General features: G+C 43.9%; 2 protein-coding genes across 3 annotated transcripts; both read left to right on the top strand.

Moving 5' to 3' along the window:
• Window positions 1–37: 37 nt before the first annotated feature.
• NSL1 (NSL1 component of MIS12 kinetochore complex) lies at window positions 38–9,792 on the top strand (the record flags this gene model as incomplete). Its single annotated transcript, XM_038132171.1, has 6 exons — window positions 38–283; window positions 489–573; window positions 2,269–2,399; window positions 4,782–4,836; window positions 7,481–7,548; window positions 8,137–9,792. Coding segments are annotated over 6 exons (864 nt in total), but the record flags the coding sequence as incomplete, so codon positions are not given.
• Window positions 9,793–13,121: 3,329 nt separating this feature from the next.
• On the top strand, window positions 13,122–18,036 carry BATF3 (basic leucine zipper ATF-like transcription factor 3). Of its 2 annotated transcripts, none has more exons than XM_038133849.1 (3): window positions 13,122–13,272; window positions 14,491–14,595; window positions 17,020–18,036. In XM_038133849.1, the coding sequence occupies exons 1-3, from the start codon at window positions 13,159–13,161 to the stop codon at window positions 17,203–17,205; spliced, it is 405 nt and encodes a 134-aa protein (XP_037989777.1). In that variant the 5' UTR covers window positions 13,122–13,158; the 3' UTR covers window positions 17,206–18,036. The 2 variants fall into 2 exon arrangements, with proteins under 2 accessions (XP_037989777.1, XP_037989779.1); XM_038133851.1 differs by lacking the exon at window positions 13,122–13,272 and adding an exon at window positions 13,369–13,867.
• Window positions 18,037–24,803: the final 6,767 nt, after the last annotated feature.

Here is a 24,803-nt window from a genome sequence, read left to right as displayed (position 1 = left end):
GCGGGAGATGGCGGCGGCGCCGCCGCCGGAGCCGGGGCCGGAGCCGGAGCCGGAGCCGGAGCTGGAGCCGGCGCCGGCGCCGGAGCCGGAGCCGGAGCTGGAGCCGGCGCCGGAGCCGGCGGGCGCGGGGCTGGGGGAGGCGGGCGCGGAGCAGCGGGACCCGCGGGTGCGCTGCTGCTCGCGGCGCGGGCTGGGCGCGGTGCTGGAGCTGTGCGCGCCCTTCGTGCGGGCCCTGGCGCAGGGACAGCCCGGCGGGGCCGCCGCCGAGGCAGACGCGCTCTGGGTGAGCGGGGAGCGGGAACGTCCCGTGCCGGCACAGGGCCCGGCGGGCCCCGCTGGCAGCGCTCGGCACACGGGTGAGGGGGCGGCGTGCCCCGGGGTGGCCCCCGGGCAGGGCGGTGAGGCGGGACGGGCTCTTCCTGCGGGAGGGATGGATGGATTCACGGATGGACCGACGGATTCTCATCGTTCTGCTCCGTGCCTTGCAGAACTTCGAGGCAGCGGTGCGGGAGAACGTCACCATTAACGGGCAGCACTGGGAGGAGGCCTCGGATGACTCCCGGCTGCAGAGCGGTAGGCGTCGGCTTCCGTTCGCTTCCTGCTGGCTGGGTTTGTTTTGGTTGGGTTTTGTCCAGACGTAAAAGGGGTCCGATTGAAAGGGGAGGTTCTGACTTGATGTATGGAAGTAAAAACTCATTCTTAGGATAACAGAGCATTGGAAAAGGCTGCCCAGAGCTTGTCTCCAGCACCGGAGGTTTCCAAAAACCCTCTGGACCAAAGTGCTCTGAGCAACCTGTTTTGAAACGGGCTTTGACTCTGCTGTGAGCACGAGGCTCTGGAGGGCCCCTCCAGCCTGAGTGTTGGGGGCAGTGACCAAGGTCTGTCAAAGGACCCTAGGAGACTGTCTGTGGCTGCTATTGAATATAGTGATTAAGTGTTGAAAATTACTGCTATATGAACATATGTAATAGAAACAATGTATTTATAATTACTGTCTTTTGGATAATAGTAGTGGAGATTCTTGGTAGTCTGGTATCCAAAGAAAATTTCAGTGTGGTTCATTCACTCACCTGTGTTGGCTTTAGGTGCCCCTTGCCTGCAGCTTAATGCTTTTTGCAGTTGCACAGAGCTGAGAATACAGATACATTGAGCTAACTACAGAGCTGTTAAACCAAAAACATTGAACTGTTTTTTGGTCTGGATGCTCTGAGCAAACGTGGACTCTGAGCAGTGTGTTCTAGTTGAAGATGTTCATGCTCATTGCAGGGAACTTGGACTAGATCACCTTTAAATGCCCTTCCAACCCAGACTATTCTCTGATTCTCTGAAGCACCTGCAGTTGTAGTTCTAGAATGATAAAACTCCAGCTACTTTGACTACAGTGTCAAAAATGCACTGATCTCATGATGCAAAATGCAAAACTAAGACACTGTTATTTGCCCACAGCTGCATAAAGCAGGTGTAAGGGCTATATTGTGCTTTTTCATTTGATACAGATTTACTCATGTAGTAAAATAGCGTAACTCTGATCCAGTTTGCCACCAAGAGATCTGGCATTTTGTGCCTTCCATGTTTATGTTGACCAGTGGCTTATGTCTTTCCTGTCTATATTTAAATGGTTTCATGGTGATCTTAAAATAAACAACCAAAACAAACTCACGGACTCCTAAAACATTGGCTTTTCTTTCTGAGTTTTGCAATCACTTCATTCTGCACAGAGTATCCCAGAGAGCGTGCTCAAAATCCATTCTTGACCACTAGATTGAAGACATTGCATGGTTTGCAAGTTATCCTCAGCACATTAGTGGGAACAGTGAATTTAAATGTTAAACTGCTTATTTGTGCACTGTGTGATATAAAATATGTTAGGCTTTCAATTACTGTTTGTACACTTGGAGTTTTTTAATGCTTGTAAATCACACAGATAAACCATTTTTCTCCTTAAAAGATAGCCATTGCTTCATAAGAGTTTTTTCATAGATTCAGTGTTCATAGGGCAATACATTTTTTATTTTTTTCCCAGATGGTTCTCTGCCTCTCCCCACCCCATATCATTTACTTCAAAATAACTGGCCAACATCAAGTTATGCTCCAATCTCTATACTTTCTTAGCAAGGAGATTCAAGACATCCACTTATTTCTGTGTTGATAATCGTGCATTATTTTTTTAAATTTGAGATCTGAAGCTTCTTTTTCTTGATAAGTTTGTCTCAAAAAAAAAGAAGGTCTGAAAATTCCACAGTAACTTTGTGTGTTTGTCACTTTCAGATTCTAATATTCAAATCCTGGAGGATCAATTTGATGAATTAATAGTCGAGACAGCAATTAGGCGTAAACAGTGGCCTAAAAAGATCCTGGTGCATGCTGTCGAAACCATGAAAGCAGAGCAAGAGATGCTGGTGAGTAACCTAAGATTTCCAGAAAACCTTTGCATTAAGAAATCAATCATCCTGTGTTGACCTTTAAGCTCCTTCCCATGATTGCTTTTTATTCTTTATCATAAAATGAAATGGCTTTTTTTCATTAACTGCCTCTGCAGTAACTAGGGTTAAACTTAGTAAGTTTACTAAGGGTTGCTGCAAACTGTTGTGACTGCGTCTGAATTGGGTCTGTGGCACAAAGAAACTGGAGCAGATTGCTTCAGCCTGGTGACTCTAGATTTACAAACCAATAGGCACCTATTTATCTTCCCAGTTCCTGAAGTCCTTGCCCAAGGGCTGGACTGGTTGAGGTTGAGGTACTAAATCTTACGCTACATACAGACAGATAGTATCACATGCCGTGTACTACTTAAAAAAATGTCAGTGGCTTCCTAAGCACTTTTTTAGAGCTGGTAACTACATCGAGTAATGCCTTTCAGTAAAGCATGGGAAAAAAGGCAGCGTGGATTAATGAATCAGCACAATAAATTCTGTGGGATTTTTGCACACAGTGTAAAGTAACTACTGACATTAAACAGCCCAGTCGTGTCCTCAGCTGCTGGATTTCTTCCCTGAAGTTATGTTAGGCCTCCCTTTTGCTTACCTCGTGATTAATTAGGATCCCTTTGGCAAAAAACAAGTGGCTGAGGCAGAGTCAAACACTGGCACAAGCTGCCCAGTGAAACTGTGCTATCTTCATCCTTGGAGATTCATGGAGACACTCGAAAGTTGACTGGATGAGTTCTGAGCAACCTGCCCTAGTTGGCCCAACTTTCAGGAAGGTGTTTAGAGGTCCTTTCCAACTTCAGCTATTCTATACTAAAGCAGACAGGGAAGTTTTTTAGAAAGTTGTGTAGGAGCCTGCGTTGTTTTTCTGAGGACTAAAATTGACAAATGTTAACCCTGTAGGTTAGCCAGGCAGAGCTGATTTACAGTAAGGAAAAGTGCATGGGTACACTTTCATCTTACACCTGAGATATTTTCTGACATATATTGCCTTTTGTGATCTCTCTGTTTTGTCAGTATATTAAGTACGTAAAACAAACAAAATCAACGTAAATAAAATATGCTATAGCATAATACCAAGATTTAACAAGACCTTTTAATCTTTCTGCTATCTGAGTGCCACAGTGGATTAGTTATTTGGAATGCCTCTCATGCTGCTTTTCTCTTGATGATCTCTTCAAAGTTTCCACCACCACAACTAGATGATTATTTTAATTAAAATTATCTGCTAAAGTTTAGTTTATCCCTGTGAGAATTTGTAGAAATATATGTAAGAAATATGGAAAGCTTAGTTTATCTCTGTAAATGGTCCTTTTTTTTTCATCTCTCAGCTATTTCTCCAAAGGTACCAGTGGTTTCTTTGGTTGAGGATTTCTTGTGTTCTTTAATCATCATAGCTAAATGAGTGATGCTTTCTGAGGCATGAAGAGCAGCAATGTGATGTGATTTATCTGGAGAGAACCAGTCATTTATTGTGGTGATTTCTTTGTAATTGCCAAAGCAAGAGATCATCCTGTGGGTTTTCAGTCAATATGGTCTGTAGAGTTTGAGGCTAATGCAAGCCATATTTGTTCTCCTGCTTGGAGCTGTTACTGCAGACTTGCTAAGTTGTGTGAACTGTGAAAAAATTTCTCCCAAAACTACAGCAAGGAATAATTAGCTTTCCCCTACTTGCTTTTGCTTGAAGAAGATTGAGGGACAGCTCCTGAAGTGGAGAACACTAACTTGCAGATGATCTAACTTCTGTTCCCTTGGCCTTGCTTTGTTTCCTTCTTCCCTGTTAGCTGCTTCTAATTCTACCTTTAATGTAACTGAGTATGGGTTATATCCAGTTATTATTAGTTTACTTCATGTCTCAGTTAACTGATGTAAGGTCACAAGACTCACAGTTTGTGGAGTAGGGTGTTCTTAGTTCTGTATAGGGCTAGGGTGTAGTTGTTTAAGTACTTTTCTTTTTCTTAGCTTTTTGTCTTAATGTACCCTTTGTTGGAGTTTGTGGTTCTGTGAAAGCATGCTGGTTCTGTGAATGGCTCCTGAGAAGCTAGAGCAGCTCTTCTTCCTCAGTCATGCAGCAGGTGGGGCAATGCTTCTTCCAAAATGCCTGGATGTCAGTTCTCATGCTTTAATAATTAGAATTCTGCAAACTAAAGCAGATTTCTGGAGACGTGTTTACAGTGAGTGTAACTGTATTAACCAGAATGTTATTTTCAGTAACTAGGTATCTATAATCTGTACCTCTAATACATTCTTGATCTAAATAATTTCACCACAATCTCCATTGTTCTGACTGCTATATGTATATTAGGTATCTCTTAAGCCAAGGGGTATTTCACAATTATTTTTTTTAATATGCAGAAGCTCTACCAGCCTGTGGTAAAACCAGCAGACATAAGACCTCAGCCTTCTCAAGGTAAATATTTTGTGGGGAGGGCAGCTGTTCTGAGGAAACACTGCCTCACTTACTGGCTAACTGTAAATGTTTAAAAAGTTTTCTTTCTTTAAACTTGTTTAAAATTGGTTGCTTATAAATTAACTCAAAAGCTAGAAGTTTGTCATAAGTGAATGTGTTGCTGCCTGAGTTTTACCATATCCATTTTGCTCATTCTGAGTGCTGCCTGCAGTTAAGCACTGTACTTGAAGGCAAAAAGCTCTGTGTGTGTGTGTGTGTTGGGGAGAAATTGTCACAGTTACCCCCAGAAGGCTTCCGTACTTCTTTCCTTCATCACTGGTGGAGGCCAGATGGGGAACTGGATGGATCACTGGCATTGTACTTCATCTGTTCTTGTGTTCCTTTTACATGAGTACTAGAAATGCTTCAGCCTCTCTTCCTAATTAGTCATTTCCTTCAGGGAGTTGAAAGCTGTTGTGTAGGACTCAGTGGTCGCAGTGTTGACTCTCCTAACTTGCCACGTAGGACACAGGTTTCATCCTGCCTGTGTCAGTTGTGAGAGTTGATGAAGGAACAGAGCTGCAAACAACATTTTAAGTTTGCTGCATGATTTGGAAAGACACCTTGTACAGACTCCTTGGAGCAAGGTGGTGGATTTTGCAGTGGATAATTGGGATGTCCTCTTTTGAGGTTGGCTTTAATAAATGGGAAGTTTTGTGTTGCCTGTTGTTAAGTATTGAAAAATTACAGATTTCAGCAGTGCAGTTGTAATTTGAAAAGTGAGAACCCTCATTATTGAGTTACTGCACATGATGTAACAAGCAGTGGTGCTCAGAGTTTGAGGAGCTGAGCTGAATCTTCCAGTTCTCACCCTGCTGATCTGACTTCATTCCAAACATCATTTCCTCTTTGTAGATGGGAGACATGGCTTCCAGCAGTGCCAGCCTGTGCAGCAAAGCAGCCAGTAGGAGCAGTACAGTGGTCACTTTGTATCTAAGTTCCTTTTGGTTTCTAGTGTCCAAATCCAGGCTTTTCTGATGTCAGTCAATTTAGTTAGTAGCAGCTTGCACTATGATATTGTGGTTTTGGGTTTGGTAACTTTAGCAAAGTTGTAGCAAAGATACCTTGGAGTTTATGGAGCATTTTGGTATTATGTAGTCTTTGGGAAGTTTATGTATCCCAGTTTAGCAAGTAACCAGAAACCAAAAATGTTTAGATTACTCAATACCTTTCATTTCCTTGTTTCATTTCCCTATGTTTTGGAAAGCCTTGAACACTGAGGAATATAATGCCATCTATGTCAAGCCAAACTCTTGCAGGCAAATTTCATTTAACTGTGTGTCAGTCTTTCTGTACAATAATCCAAATAATTATTTCTTCTTTCACTTAACTCCGTCCTTACCATTTCATAAGGTCACCAGCCTCCTCATCCCAATAATTTATTGTAAGAATGCTTCATTGTAGATATATCCTTCTTTTAGAGAATGCCCTTCCACAGGGCTCTGAGATGAGTTTAAAGAGGTTGCTTCTGGACTGCTAATTCTTCCAGACTGAATGGTGGTGCATTTTAGTGTCCATGTTCCTGTGGGGATCATGTGTTCCTAAACCAGCTCTGACCAGCACACTGGATACATGGACAGTTCAACAAGCACCATCTCTTGGTGGTTACAACATTTCAGCAGGGAATCGCTGTAACCCTGAGCTAGAATGCAGTGACTGACTTCAAAATACCTTCAGCAGCACAAATAAGATTGACTTCAAAACAGAATGCTGTGTTTAACCCTGACAGGGTTTAGGGGTGGGTGCACCACCTGACACCGCGTTCTACTGCAGGCACTGGTGAAACCCTACAGAAAACTAATAGTAGTGGAGGTGAGGCTCCTTATTTCCCAGAAGCATGCTAATCTGCTCATTTTAAGTTTTGTGGATGGAGAACATGCAAAACAGTTTCATAATAGGCTAGAGTTTAACTCTTGAATACAGAATTAAAGTACTGGTGATCTTATCATATTACTATTACAGTCAAATATATGCTGGTGTTCTGCACCTGCTGCCTGCTTCAGTGTTCCTGAAAGCTGGGGTTTTTTTTTCTTTCCTTATTAGCACAGCAGAATTAATACAGTTCATGTTATTTATGCCTGGTTCTTTTTGGTGTTGATGCTTGATAAGTTAAGCCAGAAGGAGAAAAAAAAAAGCAGCCTTTATTGTAAAAGCCAACTTGTCAGAGACATAGGATTATTTACTTGCCCTCCTTAAAATGGTTTTCTAAATCTTATGTTCCACAGTGTGTCTATTCTCTGTGTTCTGTGTGGGTTTTATCAAATGTAATATGAGCTTAAAAGTTTTGAAAACATATCTTTCTGTAGAATTATTTCTTTACAACTGTTCTCTTATTTCAAATACTGGCTTTGTGTTTTCTAGGTAAGAACTTATGGGGCTTTCTGTAGTTGGAACTGCTAGCCTCTACTTCAGTTTGAGTGATAAAGAGTATTAGTAGTGAGATATACCACGCCAGCTCTTGTCCTCAGTGTTACAGCGAAATGGATGTGCTGCAGGTTTAGGTTTTATACAGGGACTTTACTGGTTTTCTGTCCATTTTCTGATAGTGAGTAGTGGGGAGAAGAGTTATTTTTCAGAAGTTGATTTGGGCTGTGTTTGTCTGTAGATGCTTACATCGCAGATCTGAAGCAGGCGACAGAGGTGGCATCCAAACAGATCAGCGAAGCAATGCAGGTGAGACCTCTGCGTGCTCCAAGAGAAATATGTTTTTATTTTCTTGATCTGGTAATATGTCACAAAACAGGAGTTATAACTCATCTTCCTTATGGTTTGGTAGAAAAAAGCCTGTGTGTGTACCTAGGAAGCAGGTGAAGCATTGTGTTTGTAAAGCATTCCCCCTCATGTGGTAGTAAGGGAGATTACCCTGTGGCTGTAGGAAATACTTCTGCTGAGATTTTGGAACCTGCAGCATCTGAAAAACAGAACATCTTTTGAAGACTTGTATGACATCATCTGGAGTATGACATTTGTTACTTCAGTACCTGCTTAGGCATCAGCTGTGGTGTTTCTGTGATGCTGCCTGAGCTTAGAGATGCCATGAGGGAATGCTTCAACTTGGCACACTCTTTGCATGGTTTCTGAGTGCAGACACCTCACTGTTGGGGTGGTAGCTCTGCATTCACAACCCTCACCCACCATCTTGAGCATCATCTCTGCAGACACTGAAGCTTTTGTGCCTGTTAGAATCTCATTAGCATATTGTGTGCCTTATAACCATTGTTTTTCCCATGTAACCTGAGATACTCGGGTTTGTTTTTGCAGTCTATTCCAGCACTCATAGAAAAAGCAGAAGGTTTTTCCCAAGCATTGACTTTGCAACCAACCTTGGAACTCTGCAAGCTGCGGCAAGAAGTCTTTTCTGGTTTCAAGGAGAAGGAGGAAAACAATGCCCAAAATTCAGTGCCACCAGGAGAAGTCACACCAACAGGAACTGTTTGCAGTAAAAATCCTTATGTTTTGCTGAAAAGAAGAAAAGCTGCAGATTCCCCCGAGAGAAAGCGCTACCCACTGCGGCGGAGGAAGATCACTCTGAGTGCATGAATTTCTCATTTTGTGTTTTCACATTGGAATCTCAGTTGTACTTTTGTTCCATGTGTTCCATCTTTTTTCTTAGAACTCATCTCCCCTCAGTGGGAGCTTCTTTATATTATATAAATATATAATATTTAATATATATATATATATAATATACATGGGAGCTTCTTTAATTAGTGTTTGATTTCTTAAATTTTTCTACTTTTGGTGGCATGCGGATGGTGTATGGTACATGTACCAGTAGCATCCAATATCCAGCAAGTGTATTTGCCATTTAACTCATTTTTTGCTCTTATATTGCAGTTTTTAGCTTGAGTCCTTGTGCTTCTCAGAGTTTGTGTGCATGCTTTATGTATGTGGGCAGTCTTTTAGGAAACCACTAACTGCTCATTTACATTAAGCATGTCTCTAAAGAGTTGGAGAATGTCTAATTCTCCTAATGCACCTTCATTGATTACTGAGGCATGTGGCTTTTATATTAAGGAATTAATTGACACTGCAGCATATTGAAATGACCAGATTTGGTGCGATGTTGGAGTTTTAAGGAAGTCCATGCACACATGTGACATTAGTCCTTGCTATTCTACCTTTCCTGAATGTAGGTCATTTAGGCTTATTTATAGTCATGTTTGTTGAAACTTGGATTTTTAATAATTGTATGTATTTACTTGCAGCGTGCTCTTCTGAACACGAATTCAACCATCAACATCTTAGGGTCTGATATATCATTTCATGTAATCCAATTATGCACCTGGGGATTTCCTGAGCAATATTTCTACCCAAGAAAGGATCTTGACTTGGGTTATGTTTGCATCTGTGTTGTTTGACTAAAATTTAAAGATCAATAGAGGCTACCAGTTAATGGTATTCACTTGAGCTAGCTTAATTTTGTTTTCTTTACTCATTAGTGCCTAGGAGGTTGCAAATTAGTACTAAATTGAGCATTGTGCCTTGAACATTTATAACTTTTTCTAGTTTATGGTTGCATGTGCCTGCAGTAAATACTCCTGACTAGTATGTAACATATTTGTTACACAGTAAATGGAGGGGGGTTTTAGAAGCTTTGTTAATGACATGTTTGGTGCTAAGAAGACAGGTCCAACCTAATGTCTAAGAGACTGAGAGTTCTCAAGAAAACAGATTTTAGCATCATTTATTTTGTAAAAGTGAGCATCTGTACTGATACTTTGTATATGTAATCATATGTAAATATTTTTCCTGACCTTGTATATACAAATGTGTGTTTTTATATGAACTAAATTAAATCAATTAAGGAAGATCAGAGCTTCAGATAACATTGTCAGTTCTAATCCTGGAATGGATGGTGGCTGAGCAGTGAGCCTACTTCAGAGGACATCTGTGTTAAATTCTGGCTTGAGTAACTGAAGTAGTTCCATTTACTGCCTTTGAACTCACAAGTGTTGTTAATCTCAGGGCTGCAAAGCTTCTCGTGTAAGAGAGGACAGGATGTGAGAGGGACTGAAGCTGCAGGGCTGTGGAGTGTGCGGCTCAGACGGCTTCTCACACAGCCACTTGCTATTTTGAGTGCCCGCACTCTGTGCGCTGTTGGACATCCCTGCTACGGCTTTCTTCACACAGATCCTGGCTGTTGCTAGGCTAAGGTGTGCCCTGCAAGATTCTGCATGGCAACTATTACAGTATTTGGCTATTTCCTCTGTTAATAGGAAGATTCTCTGCTCTTTGCAAATGACAGGCAGGTACAGAAAATAGCTAGGAATAGGTATCACTTTGAAGAAGTTCCGTCAGAAATAGCTGGAGCAGGACAAATGCGATAAGAAATAAAAAGGGAAAGTACTGTGGTTTAAGACTTAATAAATAAATTCATAGATTCACACTACAGTGCATGTTTCTGTTTAGAGACTAAGGGATAGTTGGCCTGCACAGGATTTCAAGTAAGTGGGAATGGATGCCCTGAGTTAGAGCAGTTGGTCTTTTGTTCCATAGCCCATGTTGCAACTGCAGCTGGGTGGAAGAAGAAAAATGCAACTGGAAATGCTGGCCAAGTGGACTGTGTAAAGAAAAAGCAATCAAGATTCCAAGTGCAGTGTATAAACTAGGAATTTAAAAATCTGACGGCTACTTTTGGCCAAGCAGCACTGGAAAGAGACCGTCCCTTTAAATGCAAGTTCTATGATGAGTTAAACTCAACATGAATGTTCAGCAGTTTTTCCAATGGTTATTAAAAAATTCTACATCCAGTGATACCTGCAACTAGCTGTTCTTCCCATTGGCAGAAATATAGTAAACACTTCATTTTCCCCACTTCAGTAGCCTTTTGTCCTTCAGTTAACTTTTCATAGGAATTGGCAGTGTTGTGCAAGACATGTCTAATCAGGCTTCTACTGAAATGTCACAACAGCCAAGCTTCTTATTTTTAACTTGGGACGAATTGGTATTGCATCAAGAAATGTCTGGTAGTTTTTCTTTATATAGCCTTTGAATTTTGTAAGACAGCTCAATGGTGATGGATGCTTGGTTCATTTGCAAACGGAGTTAGAATTTCTTGGCTTTTGGGGGCGAGACAGAACATCTCACTGTTTGTTAGTGTGTCCTGTCTGCAATGTGCTTTTTTGCTCATAAAGCTAGGCCACCCCCACCCAAGAAAAACTTGCAAATTGGAGCATTATCTACACATGCTTTTGCTGTGTGTACTTTCTGAACAAAGAGGATTACAAACTCTAAAGGGGAAGCTCCTCTTCCAGAAATCTTCACATGGACCCTGACGTCTGTTTGGAAGCCGGGGTGCTCTGAGACCCAGTTCTGACACGTGCCATTCACCAGAAGAGCCATGCTGTGTTAAGCTATGATCAGAAACTAGTCTGCATGTGTGTAGGCTGCTTCAGTGCAGACAAAAATCACTGATAAACTGCCATTATAAAATGTAAGCTTAGCTGACTAAGCTGCTTTCTGGGCTGGTTTTCTCTCCTGCACAGAAACACTGCCTTTACTGCTGCACTACCTGGAATTACTGTGTAGGCATTTCTACAGATGTACCAGAGATAGCTTTAATACTAAGTAGAAACTTGTTCCCACAAGCAAATTTTGACTTGTCATTTCCTTTGTCATTTGTTCTGAACAAGATCAGACTATGCAGGCTCAAGGGAGCTGTCCCCTGGCTTGTCCCATGCTTGTGTTATCCTGGAAACCTTACTCTGCAGCTGCTGGGAATTACTCAGTGAAGTGGATATTTATTCAGGACTAATAAATTCTTGGTGAGCTGCTCATGATTTGATGCTGTCAGCTACCTGGTGCAGGTGCCATTTGTGGCAGCATTGCTCCTGGAGCATGGAGTTCAAAGTCCCTCTGTGGAAGGGGACTTTCTTTCCCACAGATCACTCCAGAGGGCTGTTGAGATGTCTTATCCACATACTTCATAGCAAGAGAACATACCTGTTCCCTGAGCTTGTGAAAATACTGGCTTTTACTCCTGTTTGTTTCAACTGAGCTTAAGCTACAAAGGCAGCAAGATCCCAGTGCTCTCTTTTTAAGCAACTGTCCCAACTAAGTCTCTGTTCATGCCCTCATGTACTGCTTCCCTTTAACTGCCTGAGGTGTAGTTCGTGCAATATTAGACTGTTTCAAAGGAGCAGTTGAGAGCAATTCACCCTCTAGTAGCTCTCTGCCTGGTGGCCAGGGCTGCTTTCCAGGAGGTGCTGGTTTGGATCCTCTCAGCTGGAGAATGGCACTGAACCCACACCTTACTGCTGCCTCCATGAGCAGCTCTTGGTGAACATCCTGCTCTTGGCACATTAGATGACAAAGGGAGAAAGAAGCAAGACTCCTTTTGAAGAAACCAGGGAGTGCTCTGCGAGATGCTTGGGAGACCCAGCACAGTCTGGGGCTGCAGGTTAGGTCAGGGTATATTGATTGGCACAAGTGTACTTCCCAGCTCTGGTCACCAGCCACCTTCCCATGGCTCTTAGGGTGGCAAGACTCACAGGGACTGGGTCTTCCAGGGTTGGAGAAGCTCTTTGAAAAGTGCAAAATCAAATAAATGCATGGATAGCCTGTAGGGTTGAGACACAAGCTGCTTTGAGGTGGAACAGCTGGGGAGAAGCACTTCAAACCAAGGAAGTCATGCTCCGGTCTTTTAGTCACAGTCCCAGAGCCTACCAGGAAACATGTGGCAGAGCACAGGCATTGTTTTGACTCTTGGACTCTGGGGAACATGGTTCCCTCACCTTTAGCATGAACTGTTAGCCAGATCTTCCTGGAAGGACAGTCTATATTTACTCAGTTTGCCAACTCTTTAACTTCATCTAAGCTGGATGACTCAAGCTGCTGAGGAAACCAGAAAAATAGGGAAGTATCTGATTTATTGAGATACCTGGGGCTTTATGACTGACTGCCCTGCAGTTTGGGGGCACATACCCTCCTCTCATGGTCATGTGTTTGCCTCTGCAAGTTGAGCACAGCCAGGAGGGTACAAATCCTTTTGCAGAACAGCAAGGATGTTGAAGTAGCTGTCAGTGCAAACACCCCCTTTCAGAGCATAAGGCCAAAGTAAGTGCAATTAAAATGCAGGAAGGTGTTACGAGAGGTAAAAGAAACAGTGTTCTGTTAAAATACTCCCGACAGAATGGTGGAAGAGAAAGATGTTTGTCTGCAGCAACTGTATTTCCAGCATTCTTTGTCTGGCTTTGCCTTTACAAGAAGTCTGTCGCATTTCCTTATTATTTAAAGGAAGAGGGTAGTAGCGAAAGTGAAAATCGCTTTATCCCAGCACGGATGCCGTGTCCTCCCACCCACGATCCCGGGCTGAGCTGGCTGTCCCCCATGTGGAGCTGCTGCCGCTTCAGAGAGCCGATGTCGCAGGAGCGCGGCGGGCAGGAGCGGCCGGAGGTGAGCGCCGGGAGACACACGGGGGCGAGGCCGGCTCCAGGGGCAGCCGGGAGAGGAGAGAAACTGCGGGGAGTTTATTTCTGCAGGCGAAAGAGCGAGTCGGGCTGCCCGGAGGGGCGTCGAACCCAGCCGGCCCCCGGGGCTGGGGCTCTCCGGGGGGATTTTCAGGCAGCTCCTGCCCGGCAGCGCCGTGACCCGGACTTTCCCCCGGCTCCCGGCGGCTGACGAGAGCCGGCGGTCCCGGGGGGCGGTCCCCGCGGGGGAGCAGTGCGGGACGGGGCGGCCGGGTGGTCCCGGGTTCCCGGTGCGGGCAGGCGCCATGTGACGGCCATGTGGGCGGCGGCTCCGCCCCGGGCCGCTCCGGCACCTGGCGGCGGCACCCCCGGCCCGGGGCGGCGCGTCCCCTGCCCCGGCCCGCCCCGGCCCGCCCTGCCCTTGTACTGCCTTCCCTCCGCTCCCTGGCAGTCGCACCCCCCGCGGGCCGGGGGAGCCCTGCGGGCGGCTCGGCGGGGCCGGGATGTCGTGCGCCGTCCCGGCGGCGGCGGCGGGGGCCAGCGCGCTGTCCCGGGGAGCGGCGGCCGAGGGCGGCCAGCAGGTAGGGACCGGGCGGCGGTGGCGGGCGGGCGCATGGGGCTGACTCACGCCGGGCAGCGCCGCGGCGGGGGTGCCCCTGCCCCTGGGCATCGGCCCTTCTTTTCCCGGGAGGCGGCCGCCGTGCTGGCTCTTCCCAGGTGGGAGCTCGGGAGAACCGCCGGCGGTGCGCGGAAAGCGCCGGGGCACGGCGCGGGCGGCGGCTTTTCCCCAGCCGCGGGCAGCCGGGAAGAGAACAGGGCTTTCCTCCTCGCTGCTCGCACCTCCGCCCCGTCGGCCGCGCTGCAGCGAGGCAGGTGTAAAGTGCTGCCCGCCGGGCGGAGCGGGAGCGCCGGTCGCCGCTCGGGTACTCGGCTTCCCCCATCAGTAGCAATGCCCCTGCCCGCGGGGCTCTGCGGCATCCCCCGGGCAGACTGCCGGATTCCACCTCTCCCCTTCGGCTCCGTCTGTGCAGTGGGGCCGAGGGATGCGCTGCTCTTTGCAGGGACCATGCGGTCTCTGGGAGATCGAGTATTAGCGCTGTAAAATTGGAAGTGTTCGTTCTCAGAAAGTTACACACCCGACTTCGGGCATCATCTGTGTGCACCTTGCAAACCAGCGAAGTGTTTTCTGGTTGATGTCTTCCAGAGTCGTGAAGAAGATGACAGAAAAGTAAGGAGGAGAGAAAAAAATCGAGTTGCTGCACAGAGGAGCCGGAAGAAGCAAACACAGAAAGCTGATAAACTTCACGAGGTGAATGGGTATTTGGTGCTTTGCAGGCATGGCTTGGGTACCAAACACGGGACTTTACAATAAACAGGAATTCTTAAGCAGACGTGGGCCTGTCTTCACATAATCCTGCTGTGGGTGTGAGGCACAGAAGGCGTGCTGCCTGGTTGGCATCCCACAGACACTGGCACCGCTCTTGGACAGCGCAGCTCTGCCTTCAGTGACACTACTAGGAAAAGAGAGACATGGTCCAGCCCTTGCCTCATCCTCCCTCTTTTGCTCTTCCTGTAACCACCCAAAGAATGGGATCACAGGGCTCCTTTGGGCTAAACCAGAACCGTTTTCTTCTGTATTAGTGTTAAGATTGTCACCTTTGCTGTGACAGTGGATGAATTCTTGGTGTCTTACAAAGCAGAAGGTGATGGAAGAGGAGGGGACCATGCAGTGGCAATGCTGGCTTAAATAAATTCTAGAACTGTGGTGTTATCACTGCCACTCAGCAACGGGGTTCCCAGACATACCCAGTTGAAAATGCTTCTTAGGAGCTTGGGAACCTGCAAGTGTGAGAGCTCAGCTTGGCTAGCTGTTACACTTGTATGCTTTTAAAAGTAACAGTGGGTGTTCAAACAGATGAAATGAAAGTAATTGATTCTTCCAGAAGCTCTTAATACCACAATGTGGTGTGCTTTTCTTGTGTCCCCAGTGCAAACACTGGAGGACAGGGATCCCTTTTCTCTGGTTTTGGATGTTACCTCACACTACAGTGCTCTTGTAGCCGGGAGTCAGGTTTTGGGGTAAGTGTCGGTTTTGCAGCACACTGCCACTGTGGCTGAGTCAGTTGCTCAGCTCTGAAGGTTCATCACAGGCTTTTTTCTCTCTCACTGTGGAAGGATTTGCCAGCAGTTAGCAGAGACTAAGAGGGACAGTGTAGGGAGTTTTGGGCTTGGTTTTTCCCAGATCTCCTCTGAGTCAGCGCCTGAGAAAGCCAGGTGCAGGGTAGTTCTGAAAAGGGGTAACCCCTGGCTTTTGTGGAATCATTTTTGGGCCCTGTGCCATCCTGCAGCCTCTCTGATGTTCCTCCTGAACTTGGGGATCTTCCTCGTGGTGGGAATCTTCATTTTGAGGCACACAGGTTTTGCCAGCTGTAGGCAGATCTGCTTGAATAACGTTCGTTCTTAGCAAGGACAACGTGACAGTTTCACCCCTGAAAATGAGACAGAGCAATGGCACAGCAACATTTATTCCAAAACCCAGAACCATGGGGTTTGGGGCAACAGGAGATGAGCAGAATGACAATGGGGGTTGGACAACTTGGCTGGAGTTTGGCTCCAATGCTGTGTTAGGAGGACTGTGCCTGTTTTACTCTGTGAGAGGTGGCTCAGGGGTGTGAGGGAGGGCCAGGAGCCCAAAGTTCTGCAGCAAAGGGGAGCAGAGGCAGTGCCAGGCTGCCCAGAAGAACATTGCATGAGAGGGTCTCCCTGCTGCCTTTTAAGGCACGTGTAGGCTTTGAAGTTTGCTAGGAAGCTTTCCCAGGGAGGTGAGATTGAGTGGGTGGATGTTGAGCCTTGGGCCAGCAGCAAGACATCCATCTGCTGGTTTTCAGTGGGCTGGCTCTGAATCTCTAGCTCTCTTGTCTTTGGGATGGGAAGGCATAGAAGCAGGAACACTTGAGACACACAGTTATCAAAAAATGTGACACAGGAGTCTTGCATCCATCACATGCATGCTGCAGAGCAACTCAAAATTCCTCTGCAGTTAACAACAGCTTATTTATTGCCAGAGAAGCCTTAGCTCAAAAGCAGCCAGGTCAGGGATAACCAAAGAAAGTGGTCTGGCCTTCTGGTAACAAAATTAATCTGGCCTCAAGCTGGCATGATGCTTCCCTCCTAATGAGTTCTTGGGCTTCTGAGAAGGTGTCTACAAGCTCTGGCAGGCCTGGAGGAGAGCGCTGGACATGCTGTGCTAGCCTGGATAAATGGCTTTTCCCTGCACCGCCCTGGGGCAGAGGCTGCCCTTCTCTCACCAGCAGTGCCAGGCACCGGGTTTTCCCAGCACCTCTCAGCAGTCAGTGCTTTCATTTTCTCTGATCTCACCGTGCAGAGTCCATTTTGGCCCTTCCCATCAGAGGCAGCCCAGGATGGAAGAGGCCACCATGGGGACACAGCCATCCATGCCTGCAGCCCTGGGCTCCTGGGGGACTCTGAGGGCAAGCAGCACCTCCTGGTCTTCAGGGCCATGAAAGGAATCCCAGTGTGGTCAGAGCACAGGCTGTAAAGCACTTGCCCTGTTCCAGCACCCAGGCTGGCTCTGTCTTTCCTCAGCACTTTGTAAGTTGTAGTAAGAAACCACACTGTTTTTCTACTGGTGTGTGAATGTACTCAAGGTGGAAGCACTGAAAGGAATGTTCTGACTGTAAGTTGTTATTTTTTTTCTTCCCCCTCCTTCCAGGAATATGAATCTCTTGAGCAAGAAAATACCTCCCTGAAAAGAGAAATCGGAAAGCTAACAGATGAAATGAAACACTTGAGTGAAGTGTTGAAGGATCATGAAAAGATCTGTCCACTATTGCACTGCACCATGAACTTTGTGACCATACCAAGGCCTGATGCACTTGCCAGCTGCCTACCAAGATGAGTGCTCTCCTCAATCACCTCTCAATGTGATGTGTGAAAGTGCCATTAACAGGAGGTTTCAAGAACTGCCTAGTGTGCAGTTCTTCCATTGAAGAGGGCTGGACTTGACCACGCAGCTCTAGTCCACAATGAATTGTTACAGTCTTCTGAATCTCAGGAAAGCACCAGTATGGAAAAAAAGACAATTTGAACAGCAGCTTCTAACTTGGTAGACTCTTCAAGCCATGGTTTTGCCTTTGGAAATGTCAAAGTGCCGTGCAGCCCACTATGGAGCGATGGAGTGTAGACAGGGAAAAGTACTGACCTCAGACTGGGATGCCTTTCTCCCACACATCCACTGCCAGTAACCCTTTGTCACTTGTCACCCATGCATGTCATGATCTGGCTGCTGGGTTTTATCTCTCTAAACAGGTTTGGTTAATAAAAGCGATGTCTCATCTCTATAATGTTCTCCACCTTCTTCAGTAATCGATGTCTTTATAGCATCTCTGCTTTTCATTTGCAGGTCGATGCCAAAGTCTAATGCTAATCTTCCTGTTAGTTGTTCTATTATTTACTTATCGCCTCTTCATTGGTTCCTCTTTTGACGTGTGTGTAACAAAAGAGTTTTCTTAGTCTTTAATATTCCAAATCATCAATCCTGCTGGCATTAGTCCTTGGAGTGTTTTATATCCTAAAATACGGCTTGATCAGTTTCTGATGATGATTGTCTGCTCTGTGTGAAAGAAAAGCAAACAGAGTTTGATGGTTTTAAATATTGTTTTAAAAAGCAGATTTTAAAATTTACTCTTTTAATGCACCCACTGGAAATGAACAAGTATCTTCATCCTTCCTTCATCTTGCTTATTGCCTCTGGCAGATTATGTCTGTGGATTGAGTTTTGCTAAGCATTTTGTTCTATGTCAACACTTAAGGTGTTTGATAATTGCTTGAAAGAAAAACATTCTGTTTTCTTTTTCTTTTTAGTTACAAAAAGGAAGTATGATTGCAATGTTATTTAGAAATACACAGAAAAATGTGTTTACTTTCTCTGAAGATTCCTAATAGTGTCAACTTCTTGAAATGTGGATGCTGTAGCTTGGAATCCAGCAAAGAGTCTTTTTCTCACAGTATTTCACAAAGAGCACCTTTGGATAGTAAAAATCTCCTCCCCATTGCCAACTCTCTCACTTCAGCATTTGGATTTTTTTCAGTTAAACTCATGGGATTAATTTCTCCCCTCACCAGGTCACAGTATTTATCAGCAGAATATGATCTTAAATGTCTGAATTTTAATTTTTTTAAACTTTTAAATTAGTTTTTTTAGTGGAATGGTGCACTGCTGATCATTGTCAAGACAGAATTTAGGAAACCATGTAGTCAACTCTGCCTTCTAAAGGCCCTTCTTGTACCATTGTCTTAGGCTAGAAACTCCAGATGAGCTGTTGGCTTTTGTAAATTATGTGTTAGGTTGTTCCCAAGAGAATTTCCAGGATTTGCATCTGCAGCCTAAATGCTGTCTTCAAAGTTCCTTATGGTCCCATAAGAACTGAGTCATCCCACAGAGAGAATCTGCTGCAGTCCCTCCCTAGGAAAATAAAACTCTCAGTACAGTTCAAGATTTTGGGTAATGTCCTTGAAATTATTCAGTATGTCGCCCTTAAAATGGAAGCTATCTTATGAATATTCATCCACACGCTCACATTCCCTCAGGCACTGGATGCCACTGTGTAATTTGGGCAGAGTAGAGATGTAATGGAGGAACAGTAGCATGGTGGAAATGAGCAGCATTCACTCTGGGAAAACCTGTCACAAATTAGGATGAAGGGAGAAAGGGAATGTTTCATATCTCTTAACTAGGTATGTGCAGCTGACTGGAAACTATCTAATTGAGGTCAGGACTGTACAAAGCTGGTCTCACATACGGAGCCCTGTGAACCCTCAAAAATGGGAGGAAAGATCAACTAGTCCAAGACAGTCTATCCCAGCAGAATCCTTCTAAAGACTTTTGTTCCACAGATGCTGTCTTCTAGAAGTAGAAATCTAATTCCCTGTGTGAAATCCTCCTCCTTACACATGTATTCTTCTAAACATCTGTCTAGAAACTGACTCCAGCTTATCACTTGGTGTCATATCCAAGTTCTGTGGTAGACTCCCCATGAGTAAGCACTGTTCTTGTTCTGCAGTCAAATCCATGGTGTCTGCACTGAATATCTATGCAGAGTGTACAGGGGAAGACAGCAGAATTCTCAGTGATGTTGCATGATGGAGACAACAGCCTAAGTCCAAGAATATGTTGCTGTTCCTTGGAAGGGCTGGGAGCCCTGTGGGAGCCCTCACTGTCCCCACTTTTTTCCCACAACCTCAGGGTACAGCTCCAGCTCTTCCTGTGCATCATGTCCATTAGGACATGTAGGGCATGGGTTGCTTCTTCCTCCATCTCTTGCATCACTTTTTTTCCCAGGAATATTTCCAAAGGGCCTTTTGCATCATTCTTCTATTTGATAGGGGCACTAAGGCACTTCACCAATCAGTATGTTGTGTGACTAATGTTCAAAGGCAGCTGGGAGCCTCAAGTAAAAGAAGTGAGCAAAATTAGTATCCCAAGCCATTTACATCCAACATTCTGATATATTTATAGAATTAATGTGATAGCAGAATCATGAGCTGACAAAGACCATGAGCTGTTAAAGCACAGTCTTATGTGTCCCAGCACATGCAGGGATTACACTTTTTGCATGAGCTGTTTGTAAGGATATTGATTTACAGGAACCTTCAAAATAGAAAGTATGTTCTGGAGCCTGGGATAATTTTTACATGAATAGGGAACCAGAAAGGAGAACAGAAAGGAAAAAGCCCATTTGTTAAGGAAGCAACAGAAAATTCTTTTTCAGATCCAAACCTCTGCTTTTGCAGCAGTGTTACACCATGAAAAAAAAGTTTCACATCTATATATGGCTAAAATCCCACTTGATGTACTGTAGCTTCAAAAAGCTTCCAGTTGGTTTGACTCGTTCCCCACAAAAATGTGGTCTGTATCACATCCACATGATTTTCAGATGCAGGTAAATAGGGAAGATCTTTTCTATATTCAGATCATGGTTTATGTGAGGTGCACTGTGAACTGCAGTCTTATTTGTGGATGTGTCATGTAGACGAGGATTGCTAACAAAGCTGGATTTTGCGTCTTAGGTTCACAGTGAAGGTTACAGTTTGCCTAGATCCAGTGTGGATTTTTTTTTTTTTTATTTTCTATGAGTCTAATGAAGAAGCAAAGTGCTTACTGCAAACTTACAGACAAAAGTATTTCTTTTAGGAACAGACTGGGTCCAATCCAGCTATTTATCTATTATTTTCTTTTGGGTTTATTTGGGTCAGATTGAAAATGATTATATTTTAAAAAGTTAATTTTCGCCTCCAAAGCTAAAAAAATCAACAGAAAGGCAAAGTCAGGCTTCCCATTACTGCTCATGTAACAGATCAATTGTCATACCTCAAGACAGCTTATTAGAAAGTCTTGCTCCTTCCGACTGGTATTCTACATTCATGCCTGTGAACATTCGTAAGTGCCTTAATGTACTTATCCAGTCTCACTGAAAGTACGTCTTAAAAATAAATAAAATTTAAACCAGCCTGTTCTACAGACTTTGTGTTCTTTGCCCTGGTACCAGTTACTGTAATTTAGTGCTCCTTCTGCAATGCCTCCTGATCTCATCTGCATTTGGTACTTTCACTAGCCTTTGTAGTCTCATTATTTCAAATGCCACTTTTTTTTTTTCTTCTTCTTCCTGTATCCTTCTTTTTCTACATAGCTTGGTGAAACATGCCTTAATGGAATCAGTTTTAGAGGATCAAGGCTAATCTGTGGGGCCTTGTAGAAATTGCACTTCACTTGTATACCGTGTATATGATTAAAGGCTTTGAGGTGTGCCTTGTTTTGTCACTCGAGTATTAAGGAAGGTGTCTGGGCAGTCTTTTAAAAAGTACTTAAAGGTGGCATAACCTTTACTGTAGCCTATCAAACCCATACTGTTTCCTGTCCATAGATGAATGCTTTGCTGCATGGCATTTGGGGTTTCCATCTGTGAATCAGTCTGTGAATTTCTGTCTCAGTGAAAGTGATAGATAAAACAACCATTTAAAAAAATCCCTTTTGTCTTTTTCCCATCAGTGCAGTGATATAATTCCTGTTACAGGAAGGAAGGATGTCTGATTAGCAGGAGAACTGGGGGGTTTATTTTCTGTTACAAAGACTAAATGTCATTCTGTTTATAGGAGGGTAGGAATTTTCTGTTTGTAAACCCTGGGTTACTGTCAAGTGGTCATTGGAGAAACATCTTACATGTACATAGAGCATGTGGTATGGGCACACATTCAAAAGGGAGTGAAAGAATTTGGATTCATTCTTTGCAGAAATGTGGGATTTATGTTGATTTCCCTGGAAGTAGAAACGGTCCTACAGCTACCTCAGAGGACATGCAGTCCTTTGCTTACTCATTTGGGTAATATTTAACTCAAGAATAGCTACAGGCTCACTGGAAGTGGGTACTCTTAATAAAGAAACAATCATCCCTGGGATTGCATGCTCCATTTCTGGCATTCATTCAGGTATTTTTTTCCTACATAGCTCCTATGGAAAAAAAAAACTGCAATGGTAGAGTAGGAATCTTTTCTCACTGCAGAATTTTGAAATCATGGCATCAAATGTATTGTGAAAATAGCTGGCATAGCTTTTGCAAATAACCTGTTTCCTGCTAATTACGAGTTTGGTCTGCTGCAAAGGAATCATTACTGTTCTCTTTAGTAGTGGAAAAACTTAACCACAAAGGTCTTGGTGTAGAATAAAAACATTCATTCGTGGAGCCAGTACTGAATGGCTACCATGCTCCAGTGTGCACAGATTATCTCATCCTGAAGCAGCTTCTTCATGGAGCCAAAGAGAAAATGACATCTGTAAAACGTGTGTTTGCTTTAAATTTGCAGTAGGAGAGCTTTTATTGTATGTGTTTAGAAAGTTCTGCAGACTGCTGGTAGAGCTTGCTACACCCATCTGGCTGCAGTCCAATCAAGTCTACCCAGACCATTCCCCTGGAACACAGTGTGGGTACATCTCCAGTCAGGTGGAAAAGCTTTCTCCTTTAACTGTCACATAATGAGCTTATTGTCAGGTTTTCATTATTCTAAATTATTAAAATATCAAAGCTCTTGAAATTTTAATCAAGGGTTGTAAGTAGTCTCTCTTGGGATAAGCAGATTATTAAAATTTGTCTTCCCATTAGAAACTGTATCTTGAGAGTACTAATTTATTATCTGTCTCGGGTAAATAATCGGCGATAAGGAATAAGCAACAAGACACTGCTTCAATTTTGATGCAATGCCATATAAGCTACAATTGCTTCAGCTGGAGAAGCTGTGCAAGAATTGAAAAATAGGGCTAGCTATTGAAAAAGTAGAATTAGCTGAAGGAAAATGGCAAAAGTTATTTTTGAAAAGCGAGCTATTAGGCTAAGAAATTGTTTGTAAGTGGAGGTTGTCAAGGACTGATCACAGACCTCTCTTGTTTAGTATCTTTGGTAAAGGCTTTGGGTACAAAGGGACCATTACTGCAGAAGAAGGCTGAAATGTCCTGCAAAAGAGACTGCATGACATTGCAGAAGGGAATAGAAATGCCATTATTCATAGAATCATGGGACAGCCCATGCTAGAAGGAACCCTGAAAGATCATCTGCTCCAGCCTTCTGGGGACAAGGGAACCTAGATGAGATTATCTAGCATCCTGCCACAATGCCAAGGGTACAATCACACACTTAAAAACAATTCACAAGAATTTCTGTCACAAGGTGGAGATTCCTGAGTTGGAAATGCCAACGGAAGGAATGAGCCAAAGTATATTAGCAACTGACGCTGAGGCACCAATGCAGTGGAGCAAAAAGAAGGAAAAATAGGCACTCAGATGCATAGGGATGGGTTTATTTCTTTATTTGTGTATCTGTGTTCAAAAGAGAGAAATATCAATGTAATTATGTGAGAGCCTGACCAGACCTCATCTGGAATGCTGCACACATTTCTGCTCAACCATGATAAAGAAAGATGAACCAAAACTAGTACAGGTGCACAGAAGGGCTACTGGGAAGGCTAGGGGAATAAAAAAATTTTTTTGAGACTTCAGACACAAATAAAGTCTGAAAAGTGGTGGGATCATTGCCTATGTAATAACATCAGAGTAAAGATCATGTAAGGGCTGTCATAGAGAAGTAGTAGTGTTAGTAGAAGAATAAATAGGTATAACCTGTACTTGTTTTTGAGCTATATGTGTGAAGAAGATTCTACCTGTCGGAAGAAAGACATCAGACAGCCTTCCAGCAGAAATGATGCATACTAGCAATTTTGTGGGTTGGCATGTGTGTGTGCAGTCCACTTAGTTTTGGGATGAAGGTCATGTATTTCATGTGGGATGAATTGAGTATGCTGCTGATCCAAAGTATTTCCTCCTGTCCTCATGTCCTTATTCTCTTTGGAGAAGGCTTGCAATTGAACTTTAAAAGAAAGCAGATCTTAAAACAAACAAAGCAATCCCCTAAGATTTCTTTATCCAGAAACTCATTTTCACAGGAGGTCAGATGTAAGGTTTTGTCAGAGGCAGAGCCTCTTACCGAATTGAATTCTTTGATTAGATCCATATAAGGAAAGAGCAGAAAAAAAGGGAATTTTCTAAATGCCTACCATTGAACCATGATATGTTCCCAGAAAAAAAATATAAAATAGAACACTGTTCACAGAGAAACAGAAACAAAATCTACCAGGAATTTGGGGAATTTCCCAAGCTGTTTAGCTGTTTACTTTTAAAGCTGAGTTACTCCATCTCTGCAAGTATGCATTTCACAGAAGATTGCAGGCCATTTTTGTTTGTCTTACATCCAGTTCATTGATTAAATATATAAACAGGATGTCTTTAAGAGCAGAAAGTTTTAAAACAGGATTTGATACTAAGCAAGAGCTCTTTTAGTTCCCTTTTAGCTATTTGAGTTTCATCTTTGCTTATCAGAGCTGTTTTAGGGTACAGTAATTTCCAAGTGCACTATTGGGTGCGAGGTAAATAATCTCTAGAGATGAATATATATATTTTTTAAATTTCTTACAGTAAATGACAATAGTACATAAGCTAGAAATTTCCCTTGTAAATTCTGGTCATCCCATTTGTTTGCTAAGTTACAGTATGGACTCAGGACCTATTATGTCAGTGCACTGAGAGGTTAAGCACTCTTGCTCATCCCTTTCTAGGGGTGGGTGATTCATCAGCTCTGCTAAAGGACTTTATTAATAGCCAAGAACAATCAAATTTGAAAGAGTCTTTTTAATCATACAGGTGAGGAAATTACTGACATAACTTAGGTATTGTCCTGTTTTCCAGGTGAATAAAATGTTGAGGGAGCCTTCCTGTGTGTGAACCTTTGTCCTGCTGGTACTTCCACCCTTCTTCCATCTGGAGTTTCAGATGAAAGTCAGTGAAGTCAGCCCACGCAGAGCAGCTTGCAGCAAGAGCAAGATCTTCCTGTGGACACAGTTCAAGTAGAGGAGCATAAATGGGAATATTGGTGATTGAGGGCTGTAATATAAAGT

Source organism: Motacilla alba, chromosome 3 (assembly GCF_015832195.1).
Source record: "Motacilla alba alba isolate MOTALB_02 chromosome 3, Motacilla_alba_V1.0_pri, whole genome shotgun sequence".
NCBI classification, from domain to species: domain Eukaryota; kingdom Metazoa; phylum Chordata; class Aves; order Passeriformes; family Motacillidae; genus Motacilla; species Motacilla alba.
This window is presented reverse-complemented; position numbering and strand designations above follow the sequence as displayed.